The following is a 20768-nucleotide window of genomic DNA, read 5'->3' on the forward strand; positions in this document are numbered from 1 at the left end:
CAGAGCACAGATATTACTTCCATAAATATAAATGAATTATCTACAGATTAAAACAATTTAAGGGACTTTTAACTTCAATTGTATATGCTCCTGACTAGCTAATTTTGACTTGTTAAATGCATATTCATATTCAGAGGACCAAATTCAGCCCTCACTTGCAACACCCCTGACTTCACTCAACTAGAAGACACTCCACCTTGCATTTGGCCCCCACACCAGAACTATGTCATCATGCCTGTATTGAAGGAAGAGGAAGCTGCTTTGTTTTTCTGAAATGATCTATTTCTAGTCATACCCTGCTTTCATACTAGTCCCATTTAATTGTGTGTGTGTGTGCGTGCATGCACGTGTGTAAGAGTAGTAGTGCCACTGAACTCATGTGAGTAAAGGAAGTGGAATCTGACATTTAATCGAGCTAAGTGAGAAATGTATATTGTATGCACTTTGTTCCTTAGTCTTTTCTGGCAATTGGGATGCACAGCATTTTGTATTTTATTTTTAGTTTTTCACTCCATGTTCTGTGGAATAGTTGCAATTCTTCTTGTTCATGATAAAGAATCACAGATCCCCTATTTTAATACTTCTGAACAAGGACCAGTGCAAGGAAATGGTGCCTAGATTTTGATCAGTGGGCAAATTCACCATTAGTGTAACTCAGTAGACTTATGCCTGCTGTGCCAGTGATGAATTCGAGTCAGAGGCCCAAATCCTGAGCTGCCATAAATCAGTTTAGTTGCACTGACATCCATGGAGCTATGCTGATTTTCATCAGCTGAGGATTGGGGCCAGACTCTTCAGTGGAACTCCCTTCAAAAGCCATCAAAACTATTACATAATCAGCTGAAGGGGCTTCTGTTGAATTACTAACAGCAGGGGAATCTTTCTGCATAGCAAAGGCTGAGCGGCATCTTGCCACCACAATACTTTCAACACGGGAGCAAAGACCAGACTGGGCATAGAAACTGAGGCTTCCCACATTGGTAGTGAAGAATGCAACCAATACATTGTTCATAGCCAATCCTTATCTTGATCCTTTGAAAAATCTTATACAGTTGGTATTTATCTAATAATTGCATAAAACATCTGTGAAAGAGGGAGTAGAAACTAAACTGATTGGTTCCACCTAACCGATGCATCTTTCAGTTACCTATTTTAGCAAAGGAATGACTCTGGTAAGTTTTCAAATAGGTGTGGAATCTGTGACATATAATAATTAAGAAAAATGTTTGATACCAACCCCCCTCTTTATTAATTCATTTATCAAAATATGTATCAGTGCAAAATATCAGTTTTGAATTAGCATAAAAACAGTGGGAATCCATGTCCAAAAAAACAAAAAAAGATTTCCAAAGTCAAACAAAAAGTTTTTAATACTGTATTCTTAGCAAGAACATTTTAACAAAGAATGTGTACTTTAACTTAATATGGTACAACAGAGAACCCATACTTAAAAGTTTCCATTATCTAACACTCTACTGCATATTCATTTTTTATCTTAAAAGACCAAAAGCCAAGCTGAACTGAGCATAAAAAAGCATCAATTATAATCCTCATATTACGTCAGCTATTAGGGTTTAGCTCACACTCTTGAATTGGTCGTCTAATGAAAGGACAATTTTTACATCATTGTTTTAAAAAATGTACACACATTTTTCTTTCAAAGGTAATATATTGAGTATCAGCTTCAGTAAACAAAGCTTAATTTATAAACACAGTTGAAACAGCTCTATGTTGAACGGTTTCAGTGATAAACTGGACTTGTATGATGTACAGCCAGTGAGAACATTTGCAGCTTAATAAAATCATTGTGCCATTGCTATACAATAATCACTACCTCCTTTTAAAAAAAAAAGTTAGTTCTTTTGGGGAATAATTCCTTTATGTGCTTAAAAATACTACAACTTCTTTCTATCTTCTGGGACCTAAAAATGATCAGTTGCAACAGGCTTGGTTTGGTATGGTAAGCTTGTAAAAAGTCTCAGTATATCTTAATGACAATACGGCAGTTTTCGATGCAGCAACAGTAAATTGCTTGAAATTGTCCTTCAAGTTTCATGCTACAAATCCTTCACGCAGTACTGAAGGCATCAAAGGTTGGAAGGGATGTCTTTCATGTACTATATGGTCTTCAAATAGTGATCATTATATATTTTTCAACAATAGCTTCCTTCAGTACATAATAGTAGGTTTGACGTATGTTCTGTTTTCTGAAAAAAATAAAAAGTTGGTTGCATAGTGATTTATATATTCTATAAATGAAACATTTAGGATTCTTTAACCATGCAGTTTAAATGATCTGATCTTTAACTGACAGCTCTTGGGTTGAGTGTCTTTTACCTCTGGAAAACAGGTGCCCATGTACTTTAGTGATTGGGGCCTTAGAAGGAACTAGAAAGATAGCCTCTTGTGTATGTCACAGTTGGAAATAAGCTTAGTATTCAAGCAGATCCACCTATTTGGTGCATTGACTAGCCTCCTATATATGGTATGAGTTGTAGACTTTCAAATTGGTTTACAAATGCTTGTAATCCCAGCAATCTCTCATTATAAACAAACACAGTAGAGACTGGACATTAAATATTTTAAATATCTACTGCCATGTATCACCTCAGCTCCTGCTGCCATCTGCTGCCCCATCTGACTTCTGCCATTCTTTCCAACCTCAGCGTTAGTCTCAAACCAGCTCCCTCCTACAACCCCATCATAGTCCCAGACTTACCCCCACCCTCAGCTTCTTCAGCATACCCTCACTTGCTAAATTCCACTTTTGACCCCTTTTAGTCAAACCCAGCCCTGATCCTAGAGTCATGATCACTTCTCCCCCCACAGCAAAACTCCCTCTTCATGGCAGCTGTGAGTATCTGGGTTTGGGTTGTGCATCCCCTGAAAACGGGTAGCCACTATCAATGACTTGACAAAAAGCTGGATTTAATCATATCTCTAATTTTTACCCCCATAGGACAATTTTTAAACCAAATGGGGAACAGTTTTAGTTCTAAACGTAAAAGTCCACTCCATGGTCAAATTCCACACTGACAGTCTGACGGCACTGCATGGCAAGGGAGCGGCAAGGCAGATTTTGGTCCTACACATTTGAAAAAAATGGAGAATTGAGAACAACGTTTCTCTTCCCCTCCAATTCCTGACTGACTTATCCCCTCTTTGTACCTCACACTAATGGGACAGATTCTTATCTCTGCACTACAGCCCTTGGGCTGCTTTGTAAATCCGTTGAAATCAGCCACACTGTAGAACCTGGTATGCTTCTAGTGAGACCAAATATGGTTACAGCAAAGAAGAGAGAAGCCACTGTTCCCTTAAGTATAGAATCCTTAAAACTTAACTGACAGTTTTTCCTCCCGCCACAACCATTTAAAAAAAAATTACTTCTGTTTCAGAGGGTAGAACCATGTACTTAATGCAGTGTTCAGAGTACCACAGAAATTAATGTAGTTTATGTTGTGCAGAGTAAAATGTGACTATTACAGACCCAACAAAGCTTTCTGCAAAGCAGTGCTTTTGAAGAATAAAACTACGCTGAAAATCAACATGGTAACAGCAGTAAATCAATATGTGTTCCTTAGAAAAATGGTGTTTCACTCAGAACACCCCCCGCACACACACACACACACACACACACACTACTCATTTAATTATTGTCTTTATTCGCAGAGACAAACAGAAATCTACCCACACATATCATACAAAATGGGCTTGTGTATAGAGCCTATCATGTGTGATCTTCACATTCAGCAGCTTTATGCCCAAAGATAAATAAATGTTAAAATACCCACAGAAAGCCAAAGTACTATGAATCCATATTCCTATCCAATAAACAGTGAATCAACAATTCATACAGCTAAACCTACTAGTTCTGATTCTGAAGATGGTAGCAAAATGATAATCTTGAGTAGCATTCTGTACAATGTTGACTTCTATCCCATTACTGTTTTACATATGCCAATACTGAATACTCATAAGGAAAGAACCAGTATTGACCTGCTAACTGACACAGATCCTTGGAGCAATCTCAAAGTTTGCCACATTTCAATTTCAAAATGCATTTCAGCTATAATATGAGTGATTTATCATTTAGCAGTAGCTGTCAAAGTAAGCTCCTAGATAAAACAAAAACATCTGGAACCATAAACAGAGGAGAGCAGTAGCTGAATTTTAATCCAAATCTGACATGCTCACTTCATTAGGAACGGGAAACAGCTAATTAGTAATTGAATGTTTCGTGTTTTTAAGAGGGCTCCTACTCTCCAAGCAGAGATGATCTAATATATATTTTGGATGTAAACAAGAATAAAGCTCAGGGAAAAACATCTCCCAAGGGATGTCTGAGAGCCCGGGAACCTCAGCAGAAGTTAGAGAAATGATTTTTGGGGAATCTATCACTGATAACATTTAGTATCTTAAGATTTATATGAGAAAGTTTGGGGAGGGGTCGGTAGACATGCACATCTTGTGGCTTTTTTTAAAGCAGATTCACAAGAGTTCCTCACACAGCAGGCTGTAGATTATGTCTCCTATTTTTATGTTGTACGTTTAACTAATGCATCGGTACTCATCTGGACCTATTGACATAGCAGATATTGATTGTCATTGAAAATCATAGAAATGCCTTCAGAAGGGCCCTAGTTAGTCCCACGGGCTTAGTATATATGTGAGAGACCTGATTTAGTAACACAAAAGCTCCGTAATCTGTAAGGAAGTGGCTTCCTTCCTAGTCCCCAGAAGCAAGATTTTCAAAAGTATGTAGGTGCCTAAAGATGCAAATAGGCACTTTTGTAAATTCCACTAGGAATTTGTGCCAAATGCTCATTGACTTTCATTTGAGTTAGACACCGAACTCACTTTAGTGTAGAGCTACTCTACAGCCGTCTGTATGTCAGTCAGGGTAAGAAGACATGTGATCCCTGACCAACATACCTGTGCAATCAGAATGCCCTAGTGTAGTTGCAATTATACCAGCAAACCTGTGCTTTTTCCAGTCTAGTGTGTTTGTCTCATGGTGGAAGGCTTGCTGATATCATTACATCCACACTGGGAGTACTTTCGAGTGTAGTGACCCAGTATTCCTATACCAGTCAGACCTGTTCTTAGGCACTCTTGAAAAATCCCACCAGACACCAATCTGCAGCTTTAGGCCCCTGAATACCTTTTCTTTATCTGGCTGTAAGGGTACATAGCATTCAGAGAGCACATTCACAAGGTTGGGTTTATACGGACAGCTGGCTGAATACTGGCTTTTCAGTTAACGCACAATTCCAAAAAATAAAAATAATAATGCATTTTGGGTGAAACTGAGAAGAAATGGCCCTACTTGATGATCACTTTAGATAAGCTGTTACCAGCAGGAGAGTGGGGTGGGAGGAAGTTTTGTTTCATGGTCTCTGTGTGTATATAATGTCTTCTGCAGTTTCCACGATATGCTATGCATCCGATGAAGTGAGCTGTAGCTCACGAAAGCTCATGCTCAAATAAACTGGTTAGTCTCTAAGGTGCCACAAGTACTCCTTTTCTTTTTTCTTTTTACGAATACAGACTAAAACGGCTGTTACTCTGAAACCTGAGAAGAAAATAGTTTCAGGTCAAACAAAACATTTTATTTGACCTGAACCAAAATGTTTTCTTTTGGTTTTTGACTTTTTTTTTTTAATTTGTTTTTATGTGACAAAAGGATAGTAATTCAGTCTGAGACACTGCCTCAGGGCAAAAGTTACTTTGTTGAGGGGAAAGAGGACATGAAAGATCTCATGAAAGAGTTCCTTCTTCTCACAATAAACAAATTAAACAGAAAGCTTTCGTTGTGACAAGAGACAGGTTGAAGGGTATCTAAGGATTCATGTACTTTTACAAATACGCAAACATTTCAGAGAGATTTTTGTGGCTCTTTTTTAACGTTTCACAAGCCTTTCAACAGTGACTTATGCAAAATGAAATGCCTTTTCGTCAGCTAGTCAGTAACTGGAACATTAAACCAACCCAGTTAGGAAATGTGAAAAATAGCTCCGATTTTTATATAGCCATCTGAATAGAAAAAATAATAGAATTTTGTTTTAAAATTTCTTAAACTAACTCCAATTTTGCAAATGTTTGTACATTTGAAAAATGGGTACACTTGGATGAAAAACATTTTGCTCTGAACAGTTCAGCTAGTTCGTCTCACTTGGAATGGGAGAGGCTGTGTGTAAAAGCATTCCAAATTATTAGTCAGTATGTAATTACCCAGCTGTACTAACTTACGCTCCTCTGCTGTGCATGCTGGGTGAAATTCACCATATGCAAAGGGCTAGTACATGGGGCTATGCACTCTAAGTTCCACATAAACATTATTGTGTGGTTTCAGTGGCACTTAAGTGAAACATAGGCCTTGTATTGGCTCTTCACACAGTGCTGAATTTCACCCTGAGAGATTCTGTGACAAAAGGCACAAGCAAAGTGCTAAATATACACTTTGATTAATCTGGACACATTTAACTGGAAAACCTGCTTTTTTTCAGCTCACCTTTTAGGGAAGCTGTAGCACCTACTGCTGCTCAGTGTTGAGACTAATTCCAATTCTCTGGTTTAAGGTGTTCTACCTAAAGCACTTCTGTTGAGGCCTAGTTCTGTGGACATCTAAAATGCAGTATATTTCTTGATTTAATTCTTGGTAAATGTTAATAACTCTATTATAAATATTTAAAATCTGAGGGTCGGCAATGATTAAATAACTTGCATGAGGGAAATATTGTCTAGGGGTCTGGATTTTAATGCTGAAACTGGCTTGCTATTTAAATTTTGGCACTAACTTCTCTAAGCTTCAGTTTTCCAATCGGTTAAATGGAAGCAATGCCATTACTTCACTTCATAGGAGTATTCTGAGGCAAAATGAAGTAGAATTCACACACTGTGCTCTTAAAGACAAACAGCGAGGACTAGAATTAGACCTCCTCATTCCCAGTCATTCTTCTAGACATGGGGCTGTTGGATTTTTTTTGTTTTTACACATTACAGCTCTATTTACCACACAAAGTTGACAATCCCTGTTCTAGCGTGTTTGCATGTATACCACCAGTAGGTATGTGGAGTTTATATTCAAATACCAACACTTCATTCAGAATTGGCATTCCCTTCATGACTTTGGTGAAGCTTAGTGATTGTAAATATGAATCTGAATATGGAGGCTTTGGTATGTTATGGCCATCCTGTGTCTACAAGGTTCTGTTTGGTAATATACAGATAATGAGTAATTTAAATATTTCTTGTTTCAAGAGCACTTATCAGACATCAGAAACAATTCTGTATTACTAGTTGTGCTATTAAACTTCACTGTATGGCATTCTCTAATTCCACACAACCCCCACCTACAAGAAGTTTAAGTTTTAAAAGCATCCTTGATGCGGTTTGTAGGAGAAAGGCAATGAGATACGGACAAAAATTCATAGTACCGAAGAATATTCAGTATCTCGTCCCCATAGCCAACTGCAACCGACATAGCATTTTATGGTATTATATAGTCAAGATCTGAATAAATCTGTGTGCAATAAATGTATTCTTTTATTAGGTTTATCCCTTAATCAAATATTCATTTATGTTGGCTTCATTCTATTAAAAAATGAAATTACACAAAGGTGAGCAACTCTGTAGATTTACAGTAGTTTAAAGCTTAATCTCATTCTCTAGGGGTAATATTGACAATATAAAAAGTGCATAAATGATATTCCCTAACACTGAAAAATGCTTATGAGCCCCCTGTGCATTTTATACTGTTTTACAACCTACAGTGAAATGCATGACTCGCTTAATAAGCAAGACCTTTAGAAAGCTTCCCCCCACCTCCTGCAATGTATAACGTAAGTAAAGATCTCACAGTTCCTATGTGAGCCATATCCTGTCTTAATTATTGTAATTTTCCTGTAGGATTATGTTTTCTTTCCTAACAGAGTGGTCATTTGAAGGTATGTGTATTTCTCTTTTTTCCACAACGTAATTGTTTAATCATTTTGAAGGCTTAATTTATATTAAACAGAACAAAATCTACAGGCAGTAGTTACCATTTCCATATATTTTCAAATTTCATACTTAATTTTAGGATGTAGCTATTCAGGCCTGTCTGTAAAGGCCTATACTCTAAGAATTTAGGTGTATTCTTATCACTTAGCTAGCTATAGAGGTATAAAAGAAAGAAAGAAAGAAAGAAAGAATCAAAATCACTGTCTGCTGGTGTAAGGTCCTTCTCTTACTGTGACAGTCTGAGGCCCTGTTCCTAGGCTAAGGCCTTTGGCTAAGCAACAGAGGCAGCCATAAGCTGGGAAGCGACTGGTCACCTCCTCGCATTCCAAACTAGTCACATTGAAATAAGGTGCTATTGGGCTGTTAGGAATACAATCCTGTCCTGATGCTGCCTATCACCTCCAGAGAAAGGGAAGTGCCTAGAAAATGTAAAAGGAAACTTAGTTTGATAGCATCCTGTCTGGCAAGAACTCATTTATCAATAGCTGGGATGTGAAATCCTCACTTCTGTATTGTTTTGTCATTATAGTTCCCACTTCGCTATTGTTTGTCTGTATAATCTCTGTCTGGTTCTGTGATCGTTCCTGTCTGCTGTATAATTAATTTTGCTGGGTGTAAACTAATTAAGGTGGTGGGATATAATTGGTTACATAATCATGTTACAGTATGTTAGGATTGGTTAGTTAAATTTCAGGAAAATGATTGGTTAAGGTATAGCTAAGCAGAACTCAAGTTTTACTATATAGTCTGCAGTCAATCAGGAAGTGGGTGTGTGGTGGGGGAAACGAGAACAGGGGTGGGGAAATTGGAATCATGTTTTGCTAAAGGGGGAAATGGGAACAGGGAATGGGGTGGGGAAATTGGAATCATGTTTGGCTAAGGGCAGGAATGGGAACAGGGACACAGGGGTAAGGCTCTGTGGTATCAGAGCTGGGAAGGGGGACACTAAGGAAGGAAACTGGAATCATGCTTGCTGGAAGTTCACCCCAATAAACATCGAATTGTTTGCACCTTTGGACTTCGGGTATTGTTGCTCTCTGTTCATGTGAGAAGGACCAGGGAAGTAAGGGGGTGAAAGAATAAGCCCCTAACAATTTATCCCTCTTTTTTCTGCATTTCTTCTGGTCTGTCTCCTTCCCCCATCCCCAAATAAGTGTGCGAAGTCTGACATTTTCAGCCTACTATTCTTGACAGTGCTCCTTTAAGAAAAATGAGGGAGGCAAACAAGCACAGAATCACCTTCCTATCAAACACTTTTCTCTGCAGTTTTTTTAATGAAAAACTGTATTTTTCTTATTAACACAGGACTTGTCCCTTTTCTGTTTCCCTAACCCCACTGCTGTTGTGGTTTGCACATCCTTGTGCAGAGGGCTGGCAACCTGTACCTAAAATGTGATTTTTTTTAATGAGTTACAAAAGTCAAGGGCAAGTCGACCATACATTGAAAACAAGATACGCAGGTGTTGGACTACAAATGCCCATTTGAACACATAGCAAGACGGTGTTGTAGTTAGCACTGAGGCAAGATTCAAGCCACCTGAAGCTTCATCTCTGAAAAAATTCAGTTTTTTTCCCTAGTTCTCCATAAAGTAAAAAACAAAACAAAACAAAACCAACTCTCTCGTTCACCCACACCCAAAAAATGTTCCATATGAAATGTCCAATTAACATGCAGCTTAAGAGTAGTGGTATAGTTATTTTAAAACCACTGTATTTATATTTTACTCTAAAGAGTTCTTTAATAATGTATGAGAATTGTAAGCTCCTAGCTGGTGACTAGCAAACAAGCTGCTTTGGTTTAGAAGTCTCATGAGATGCATATAGCTTTTGCTCTCCTTATATCAAGTGTAGGCTTAATTTCTGATGCTTTTGTTACAATACATGGAAGAGATCATCTGACACTTTAATAATTGAACCATTACAGTATTTTTTTCAGAAAAATTATTCTTGTAACATTACAAAATTAAGTAGTACAAATTAACCACTGGAATCCTTACTCATCCATGATAGCCAAGGCTGAAAACACCAGTGAATCCACTGACTTTCTAAAAGGAGTTTTTGGCGTGGGGGGAGGTGCTTGGACTAATTTAGCAGAACAGAGGGGTATCATGTGTCTGCCTGGGGAAGCTACCACTATGTAGGGATCTCACAAAACAAAAAGTTCTGTTGAACACAAAGGAAATGACAGACACACTAATTTTTTTTAACTCTACTCACAGTTTAAGGAACCCTGCAGAAACTACCAATGCAACCAGAGTGAGAAGACTACTTTATGGGAACAGGCATGAATGAGACAAGGCAGGATATATATAGAAGAGATCAAATGAGGCTTGGGCAGGAGGGGGAAGATATTTGAGAGCCTGCTGGGCAGCAGGAAAAATATTACAGCTCTATTAAATGAAGAGGCAAGGTGCCAGTCTCAAAGTGCCGGATCCGATTCCCTCACACCCTCCCCCCCCGACACACACACACACACACACACACACACACACACACTTTCACAGGGCTTGGCCTGTTCTTACTGAAGCTCTGGCATTGACTTCAGTGGGAGTAGGACCATGGAACTCTGTCCCACAAGGTGTTGAACTTCTCTCTTATGAGAAGCTGAGTACCTCAACCACCACTGAATGCAACAGTGTAGGATGCACCTGGAGGCAGAACTTGGTACAGTGACAAAGTGTTCGACTAAACTGATTTTTTTTTTAAGCTGGGCTGGTTTCTGTTTGTCACAGAGGCTGAATTTTACAATTGTCTTTGATGCATTGGGATACTAAAAAGGTAACTGTTGGGTTCCAGCAGATTTATGAATAAATAATAGATGGCAAAATAAATTCTAAAGTTAAATAGTCCTTTATCTTTGCCAAATGTGTAAAGAAGCAAAAAGTTATTGATGTTTATTGACAGTCCTCTTGTTAAATATAGTCCTGGCTTTTTCAAAAACAAAAATTACAGTAGCATTGTGTCACCTTCCCTTGTATTTTATGGTGTATTTCTCAATATATTTTATTAAATTACAGAAAGGTCAGGTCGCCAATAGTGTCATCTGTTTACTGAAATGTGGGGCATTCATACTTTGTGTGTTGTTTCACCTCGTATTAATCTGTTTATAAAAAAAATAAGATAATGTTCTTTGATGATTGTATCAATATCCCCAACAATGAAATACAGTCATACAAAAGTTAACTAAGGTATAAACATGCAAAAGGAGAAGTCTCCCTGCGATCATAAAATCATGTTATTTTCTGTTCAGCAGTTCATGTTACTGCTGTTCATGCTAATTAATTAAAGGAGCTGTTGCTGTAATGCGCAAACAGGGAATCTGAGAAACTGAGAGGGCTTTTAGGTCTCTGAGTGAAGTTAAGTCAATCTGGGTGCGGGCAATCAAATGTAATGAAATCACTTGTCAGTGCTAAGCTTGCAAAAACTGTGAAGTTTGACTAGGGAGTAAAAGGATTATAATTAGATTTCCAATAGGATAATAACTAAATGGCAGAAAGCAGTAAAGAGAAAATATTACTTTGTTAGCTAATGGGGCTGCTGTTCAGTTTTAGTTTTTATCAGCACACTTGTAGTTGTGCTAATTTAATTTGCTTTTATCAGCAAAAATGCACTACTCAAATGGTACTTGAATGTCATTTGCAAAAATCATTGATCTGAAGGTACACTTAATGACACCCAGGATGTTTGTTTTATGTGAAACGGAGATTGGTTGATAAAAAGGTTGACGTGCTATCTTTCTGGCCCACAAGTAAGTTATGGAAAGAGGAATGGAACGGTATTTGTGTGCGTTCATCGCCCTTTCCTTCACCGTTCACCGACGCAGTGGGCGTCACTGCAAGAGCAACTATTACTTTTTTAATTTGTCAGCTGAAAAGATTTATCCATCTTAAGCCATACTCGGCTGATAGACTAAACATTTAGGAGGATTGTGGGTATAATTATTGAGAAAGTTACATATATGGATTGGACTACAGAGAATTCTTTCCTGGGTATCTGGCTGGTGAATCTTGCCCACATGCTCAGGGTTTAGCTGATCGCCATATTTGGGGTCGGGAAGGAATTTTCCTCCAGGGCAGATTGGAAGAGGCCCTGGAGGTTTTTCGCCTTCCTCTGTAGCATGAGGCGCAGGTCACTTGCTGGAGGATTCTCTGCTCCTTGAAGTCTTTAAACCACAATTTGAGGACTTCAATAGCTCAGACATAGGATAGGGGTTTATTGCTGGAGTGGGTGGGCGAGATTCTGTGGCCTGCGTTGTGCAGGAGGTCAGACTAGATGATCATAATGGTTCCTTCTGACCTTAATATCTATGAATCTATGACTATCGGGACAAAATTACAGATCAATTAACAGAGAAAAGGAACCAACTAAACTGAAAAGATTTATAATGCACATCAGAATCCTAGTACATGAACAGCTTGCATTAATAAAATCATTTTAAGAAATGAGCATAAAATATGATGTGACTTAATTACTGTGAAAGGTGGTCATGCAATATTTCTGTAATTGTCCTTTAAACCTTCTTAAGGAGATACTGGCAGTGGAACTAATTGAATTTCAAAGGAAAAGCACTGTGTGAATGATAGATTTCTGTCCAACAGAGCTATTGACAACAGAAAAAGAAAAGGAGGACTTGTGGCACCTTAGGAGACCAACAAATTTATTTGAGCATAAGCTTTCGTGAGCTACAGCTCACTTCATTGAAAGCTTATGCTCAAATAAATTTGTTAGTCTCTAAGGTGCCACAAGTACTCCTTTTCTTTTTGCGAATACAGACTAACACGGCTGCTACTCAGAAAAAGAAAAGCCTTCACTGATGCCAGAGATTTTTTGCTATGAGCTGTAGATATTTTTTGGAAATAGCTTTGTATTAGGGATGCATGAATTGTTACCCCTACAAACAAAGCAAGAAAATGAAGATGGTGATGGAGAATATATTTAAATTGTTAAAGACTAAAGGGCAGTTTTAGCTGCCAAGTTTTGTAAAACTGTAATCAAAAGAAAATGGAAAAAGATAATACAGTATCAACATAGAGTAAAAGGATATGGGACACAGAGCTACATAGCAGAATTGCAGTGAAAGCCAAAACAAACCTTAATACTGTATTAGCTAGAGAGGGCTTCGTAATAGCCATTTTACAAGCTCATTGTGGATTTGTAAGAGTACTATCTAAGCTTTATGTATGAACAGAATTGTCTGGAAAGGCTCTAGGGCAGTCATTTGTTTCTAGTGATATACTATGTTTAAGAGGAGTTCTGGTAATATTTCTACTCTTATTTTGCTGCATGAGGGAAAGAAAAACTTTTTTTGTGCTTGGACCTAACCTTCTGTTAGAGCTGAAATTGTGATTCTGTGGTGCTGTTAATACTAGACGTGTGCACCAACATACAAAAAGATTCTTGGACTCCAGCATTTGCAAAATTCCAAAATAATTCTAGCAGGACATTTAGCTTCATCAATGTTAACCACTATGCTTATGAAGAATGGAATTTTATATAATGTTGTGGACCCATTTTAAATAATAAAAGAACATTAACCTGAACAATATCAGATGAAGACAATGATTTGCCCAGTTAAGAATTTCTGACAGATTTACAACTAAAATATACAGAGTCCTATTTTATGCAGTCATTTTTATATTTATAGGGGAGCACCAAACTGGGGAATGCTCAATCTAGCCCCTGAACATCCAGACTCCCTCTCTCAAATTTGATCATTTAGGACCGGTGCACAAACTTTTTGGCCTGAGGGCCACATTGGGGTTTGGAAATTGTATGGCGGGCCATGAATGCTCACGAAATTGGGAGTAGGGGTGCGGGCTCCAGCTGGGGGGGTGCAGGAGGGGGCTCCAGGCTGGGACCAAGGGGTTTGGAGGGTGGGAGGGGGATCAGGGCTGGGGCAGGTTGTTGGGGCATGGGGGGGTGTGAGGGCTCTGGGCCGGGGATGAGGGGTTTGGGGTACAAGAGGAGGCTCTGGGCTGGGATCGAGGGGTTTGGAGGGTGGGAGGGGGATCAGGACAGGGGATTGGGGAACTGGTGGGGGCTCAGGGGTGCAGGCTCCAGGCAGCGCTTACCACAAGCAGCTCCTGAAAGCATGTCCACCCTCTGGCTCTTATCAGGAGGCACAGCCAGGCGGCTCTGCATGCTGTCCCGTCCGCAGGCGCCACCCCTGCAGCTCCAATTGGCTAGGAAACACAGCCAATAGGAGCTGCGGAGACGGTGCTTGTGGACGGGCAGCGTGCAGAGCCGCCTGGCCATGCCTCCGCATACTACGTAGGAGCCAGAGGGGGGTCATGCCAGCTGCTTCCTGGGAGCTGCGTGGAGAGGGACAAGCCCCCGACCCCACTCCCTGGTGGGAGCTGAGGGCCAGATGTGGCCTGCGGGCCATAGTTTGCCCACCCCTGATTTAGGGCCTGATCCAAAGTGAACTTGCCCCTCCTATTTGAAAATGTTTGCTTTTTCTTCAATTAAATATGGAAATTTACTTCCTTTTCTCATAGGATTCAATCACAACTTTGGTTCATACCTCCATTGTGTGAACAACAACGATGTTAGTGCTTTGGGGCTTCATAAAGACGATTTAAGTATATGTTTAGTTTGCTAAATTTGAGTGGAAAGAGTCCAACTATTTGTTTATTTCTGAATATTACTTCATCTAACTTCCAAATTTCAATGCTTCCAGCAAAACTGTAATCATTTGTGTGTAATTATGATTTTTCCACATTTAGTAGGTTACTGAGATTATCATTAGAAATACAAAACTAATAATCAAAATGTCAATGAAATCCTTTTAAAGAATATTATAGGCAGAACTGGTAGCACTGGCTATTATTAAGGTTGCATGACACTTTCCATTAGAAGACCCAGAAAAGTTGCTTGCCAAGCTTTAACCGTTTCGGCTGAAATTTTCCATGTTGGATGTTTGCCTCAGAACATGTTTGTCTAAGAAAATGTCACCCAAAATCATTACACCATTTCCAAGAGCAAGGCTAGGAAAAAATTCATTCTTTTGCCTATTATTTGGGTAACTTTTTATGTGAATAGCTCTAGAATTCTGATACTTTGCAACAGACTTGAAATTCAACAGGGGATGACCTTTGTGTCAGGCATATGCAATGGGATCAGAAACGGACTGATAAGGGTGGGGGAGAGAAACTGAGGGTATGTGTACAGTGCATCTGGGAGTGTGCCTCCCAACTCGGGTAAAGGACGCCGTCTAGTTCTGCTCTGGTATGCTAAGAACAGAAGTGTAGATGTTGTGTAGAAGCCTGTCTGAGCTCAGGTGACTGCACAGTGCCACAACATCCATACTATTATTTTTAGCACACTAGCTTAAGCAGAGCTGGCATGTGTCTGTCTACCCAAGTTCAGAAGAATGGTCCCAGCTGCAGTGTAGACATACCATGAGAGGGAAAACACACCGTGTGTGCAAACAAATATGCGTGTACATATAAAATATCTATAGACACTATTCTGTGTAATAATTTTGGCATTTGTGCTTAGCTATATTTGCACTTCTAATGATGATTTTAAATATATATGGTATGTATATATTTGTGTACACAACCCTCTGATTTACATGAGGGTAAACAGAGAGACTAAAACTATCTCAAAAGATGTGCAATTCTAAAAGGCATGTAAAATCACAAGGATATTACACCTTTTGGATTAAACCTACATACGTGCTAGTTTGGCAGTTAAGTATGAGATTTGCTTACACTATATTAAAAATAATTTAATACCTGCACATCTAAATTTACTGTGTTTTTTAAATTGTTTTCTAGATTAAACAAAAAATGAACTAACAGACTGTTCTGCAATTTCTGCATTTGTCATCAGGCATGAAAAATTAGACCAAGCTGATGCTGCAATGAATCTCATTTCTCTGGAATACCACAAATTATAGATTTTTAAATAACAGCGTGAAGTATACTGCACCTTGCATTGCTGCACTGTCATGTTGAGTTCCATTGTGTTCTATTTCCATGTCTGGGATTCCAGCATCTGAAAAATGTGACACTTAAGATTAATGTCTTTGTCTTTCCTTGATGCAGCTTTAGAAAAATACTTATTGCAAACCAGGATGATCTTTAACTTACACTAGTCCTGCATAAAACATTGGCATTTCACAGAATTTCCAGTAGTAAATTGTTTACCAACTGTGAAAAAGTACTTCCAGTCTTATAGTGAATTATTTTTAACATACTGCACATATTCTCTGGTGATTCTCAGCATATGTTATTAATATGTCAATGAAATTCTCTTTTGGAGTACTGGTGCTATCTCTCGCATCAAAAAAATGGAAATTAAGATGTGGAAAATACTAAACTAAATTGCCCCATCCTAGCAGCGTACTTGCAAAGCAAAATTGTAGATAGGGCAGCCAATGCCATTGAGAGTGTCAAATGGTATGATTTGAAGCCATTGTACACTGTTACCTCCTTGCCCTAATTTTTTGTCATGATAATGTCTTTAAAATATCCCCCTAAAGAATACTAGCAGTATATCATCTATATGTTATAGTTATTTAAATGTTTTTTCTCAAGCTTGTATTAACCTCTACTGTGTGTGTGTATGTATGTGTATATATATATATACAGACACACACTCACACGCACTTCAAGCAGAAATTGTATAAGATTTCTTTCTAAGTCTTTTCTAAGACTGCTTTAGGTCCCAAAGCAAAATTATATATGTTTAATAATTTGAAATGTGAAGCACTTCCAAATCTCTGAAAGGAAACTCCCACCAAACTGATTGCACTCTTATTCCCAAGTTAGGAGCGATGTTCTAACGATGTAACACACACACATATACACGTCTGAACCATAGTTTAATGCTGATAATGTCTTTGTATGCAGTGTTTGTGGGTGCTTTGGGGCTCAAACACCCAGGAGTGTTGGGATAACAGATGCCACTATACCACTCAGTGCCATCAAGGATTAACATGAGGAGTATGTGATTGGAATTCATGCCCTCCCCCATCCTGTGGAAACATCTGCTTTCCCTTTATAATACAGCACTTAGAAACTTCGGCAGAGCCCATTTAAAAGGGACCTGTAAATATAGTTTAAGGAGTCATACAATTTTAGAATGTTGTGCTAAATGCCCCAATAACTATTCTGCTAGTTTAAAACTTACCTTTATTTTTAACTCCTTTAGGTCTGTGACATCCAGACTTGCCAGTACTTGTTTGGTATTATGGACCAGCATGCACTCAGCTGGTCACATCACCACCACCACTAAACCCTCATTAGGGACCAGTGCAGCGCTACACAAGAAGGTAAATTCCATACTTGTACGGTATTGCAAAGTTTTTAATATTTTTATCATATATATAGAATAATATTTACCAAAAAAAAAATCACAAATGACTGTAGCCAAATGGGCTTTCCTTACTCATACTGGCATTTGTATGGGTCCGATGTCACCAGCAGAGTGCATGCTGGTGCATCGCACAGAGAGAGAGTCACTGGGTCTGAATGTCATGGATCTGAAGGAATAAATAAGAACAAAGGCTGTGTTTTAAACTCGCAATAACGTGGATGTCCTCCTTTCCTAATTATCTGGGGGCATTCAGCACATATTTCTAAAGGGTTTTATTAGCCTTTTAAAATATATGCTGTTTGTTCATAAAACAACAAAATCACCTGTAACTAACACTAGTATCTGTTACAGGGACAGACCATCAGAGTTAATGTAAAAAAAAAAAATTCCTCACAAATCACCCTTCAAATTTTATGGGCATAAAATTGTATCTGCAATTAAATTGTGGTGTTGGGTGCTAATGAGCTACCTGATTTGCCAGTGAAATCAGATTAACATCTAAATACAAAAAGAAAAGGAGGACTTGTGGCACCTTAGAGACTAACAAATTTATTTGAACATAAGCTTTCGTGAGCTACAGCTCACTTCAAGCATTTGTGCTTCTTGCAGGTGTTAACGTATAGACATCTACCTGATTGCAAATTAAGAAGTTGTCTAAATGTCTAAAGGAGCATAATTAATTGTAGATTTAACTATATGCTGATAAAATTAGTGGAGTATTGACAACCCTGACATGATTTTCAGAAATGCTGAGCATCTACAAATTCCAGTGAAGTCAATGGGAGCTGCAGATCCTTGGCACCTCTGAAAAAAATCAAGCAAATGGATCTTAGGTTATATAAAGATTCAATTTATCCAACACAGTCATCAGTTGACTGGCTGTGTAAACCTTTTGCTACAGAATCTGAAACTAAGTGAAAACTAGCTAGTTTCAGTTTCAAACACAGAAACAGAAGTGCTAGATCTCTTTAGATTCAATATTTTTTAATATCACTTGATAGAACTTTTTGTCCTTTGTTATTCACACATTTCTGGCAATTCTGTGGTTTTGTTTTACAATACTTGAGATGGCTGTGAACCTAAACAGTCACAAAGATTTACACAATGTAGGGCTTGTCTACACTGGCACTTTACAGCGCTGCAACTTTATCCCTCAGGGTGTGAAAAACCACCCCCATGAGCGCTGCAAGTTTCAGCGCTGTAACGTGGCAGTATAGACAGTGCACCAGTGCTGGAAGCGCATTCCTAGCTATGCCCCTCGTGGAGGTGGGTGTTTTAGAGTGCTGGGAAAGCTCTCTCTCAGTGCTCTGCTGCAACCACACAAGCCACGTTAAAGCACTGCCGTGGCGGCGCTTTAATGTTGCCAGTGTAGACAAGCCTGTAGTAAGCTTAATAAGTCTTCAGTTTGAACAAGTTCATAATGAGTTTGAACAAGTTGAACTTTTAGAAGGAAATTCAATAGTCACGAAACTGAATCTGCACAGATGGGAAAGTCACAGAACCTCATGCAAACTCAAACCGACAAGTTTCAGAGTAGCAACCGTGTTAGTCTGTATTCGCAAAAAGAAAAGGAGTACTTGTGGCACCTGAGAGACTAACCAAAAGCTTATGCTCAAATAAATTGGTTAGTCTCTAAGGTGCCACAAGTACTCCTTCAAACCAACAAGTTTCTCACAGCCCCAGCCATCACTGTAACAGGTTTCTAGGGTAATAATGTGTAGTATGTCTTGGCATTCCTGCATTATTTGTATGTCTGCCCTCCTCTCTCTTTCTAGATCTAGACTTACTTATTTTTTCTTGTTTAATTCATGACCCAGAGTACTTGACGACTTAAATTTGGTTTTTAATTATTTCTGGACAAGGCTCGTGTTTAAAAACTAGACTGTTTTTTGCATCTTTAGTGCTATTTTATATTTTCCAGCTAATTAGAACTGATAAACATAATTCTAACTTAACTGTCAAAGTCCAACTAAAACATTACCATTTAACATCCTGAGACCATCACCCGACGTGGCCTGTTTAAGTGCCTGTTCCACTTGTTCTCTCCTCTTTGATTCAAACTCCAGGGCTTCCTGCAATTTTCTCTTTGCTTTTTTCTCTTTCTTCAAGCGCTTTTGAATTGTGGCTGGAAAATAAATGTAGTGCAAAGACTTCATTAAATAGTTCTAAGTAAACTCTAAATAATGCTTTCATAACAAAGATACTCATCAGCTGACATTCAAGCTCTGTGGAGCCAGGAGAGGAAAATACCAGAAATGGGTCTGTTACAAAAATTATAGCTCCATATCCAAAATGTGAAAATGTTTGGATCATAAAATTTTAAATGTCCTGATCCTGCTATCCTCAATGAGAGTGAGCAGTCCCATTGATGTCACTATACCACTCAGTGTAGGCAGAATCAGGCTGAGGGATCAGCAGTGAAATTTGGACTAGTTTTGGATTTGCATTTCACGAAGTCTGAGGGAGTTTGGACTTGGAGTTTTGTTTTACACCCAGTCTAATAAAAATGTAATTTCCTAGCAATGACTTAAGAATATAGTCTTCCATTCCAACTCTTCCCTTCATCATTGAGAATATTAGACCCATCTTCCCCAGTGACTGTTTGCTTTCTACATACAACTCCAATTATATTAGTAATCTCTGCAAAGCATGTGTCAGATGCTGGGACCAGTGATATTCATATAGACATACCAGAGCATTTATTTACTGCTTTGACATCCAGTGGTATTTTCCAGTATTAAAAAGAAATGGAATTTGCTATGTTTGAATTCCCAGGTACCATAAAATCTGGAATGATCAATAATATAAATACTATTATTGAGTTGGGGTGAAACCTTATTGAAGCTGGTGGGCACGATAGTGTCCTTCATTCACAATAAATGTAAGAAGCAGTCAGACTCATTTTGGAATAAAATGTCTGAAACTGCAGGTGCCATGGCCACTTGCAAGGCCAGTCAAAGCTATGTGGATGGAGGTATTGCACTGGGAACTGAATGCAAATGCAGGGGGTTGGGTATTGTTTGGTGGAGGTGTCTGTATTTGTAAGCAGAAGCAGCCCAAGATAGGCAGAGAAGGAGAAAGCAAAGAGACAATCAGAACAGTAGCAGGAGCATACTTCTGAGATAAAGCCCAGAGAAAGAGCTTTTTGGGCACAGTGTTAACTGGAAAGAGGCTTGGAACTGTCAGTAAAGAGACTGCCTCCTGCTGTTTGATTCTTACTGTGTTCAGGAAAACAGGCCTTTGTACATTATTTGTATTTAAATAACAAAACAAATCACGATTGCATCGAAGAAATATCTGATTCTGTCATCAATTTCTCCTTCTAACAGAAACAACCACCACACCCAGAATGTTGGTCAAACACTCGCGTCAAAATAGGTAAAAGTATTGTAAGAATAATACCTAGCTCTTAAATACTACTTTCTCATCAGTAGATATCA

At 38.6% G+C, this 20768-nt stretch overlaps 1 protein-coding gene across 7 annotated transcripts in view; it reads right to left on the reverse strand.

Moving 5' to 3' along the window:
- Positions 1-1202: 1202 nt before the first annotated feature.
- DACH2 (dachshund family transcription factor 2) overlaps positions 1203-20768 on the reverse strand; it is a 480235-nt gene continuing 460669 nt past the window's right edge. For 2 of the 7 annotated variants that reach the window (XM_074964453.1, XM_074964448.1), the window contains 3 exons: positions 19310-19453; positions 15940-16005; positions 1212-2207 (listed from right to left, as the gene is read on the reverse strand). In XM_074964453.1, coding sequence (XP_074820554.1) covers positions 2170-2207; positions 15940-16005; positions 19310-19453 — 248 coding nt within the window. In that variant the 3' untranslated portion in view covers positions 1212-2169. Of the gene's footprint in view, positions 2208-15939; positions 16006-19309; positions 19454-20768 lie in introns of all 7 variants that reach the window. The other 5 variants (XM_074964449.1, XM_074964452.1, XM_074964446.1 and 2 more) reach the window with 5 other exon arrangements.

Source organism: Natator depressus, chromosome 9 (assembly GCF_965152275.1).
Source record: "Natator depressus isolate rNatDep1 chromosome 9, rNatDep2.hap1, whole genome shotgun sequence".
Taxonomy (NCBI): Eukaryota; Metazoa; Chordata; order Testudines; family Cheloniidae; genus Natator; species Natator depressus.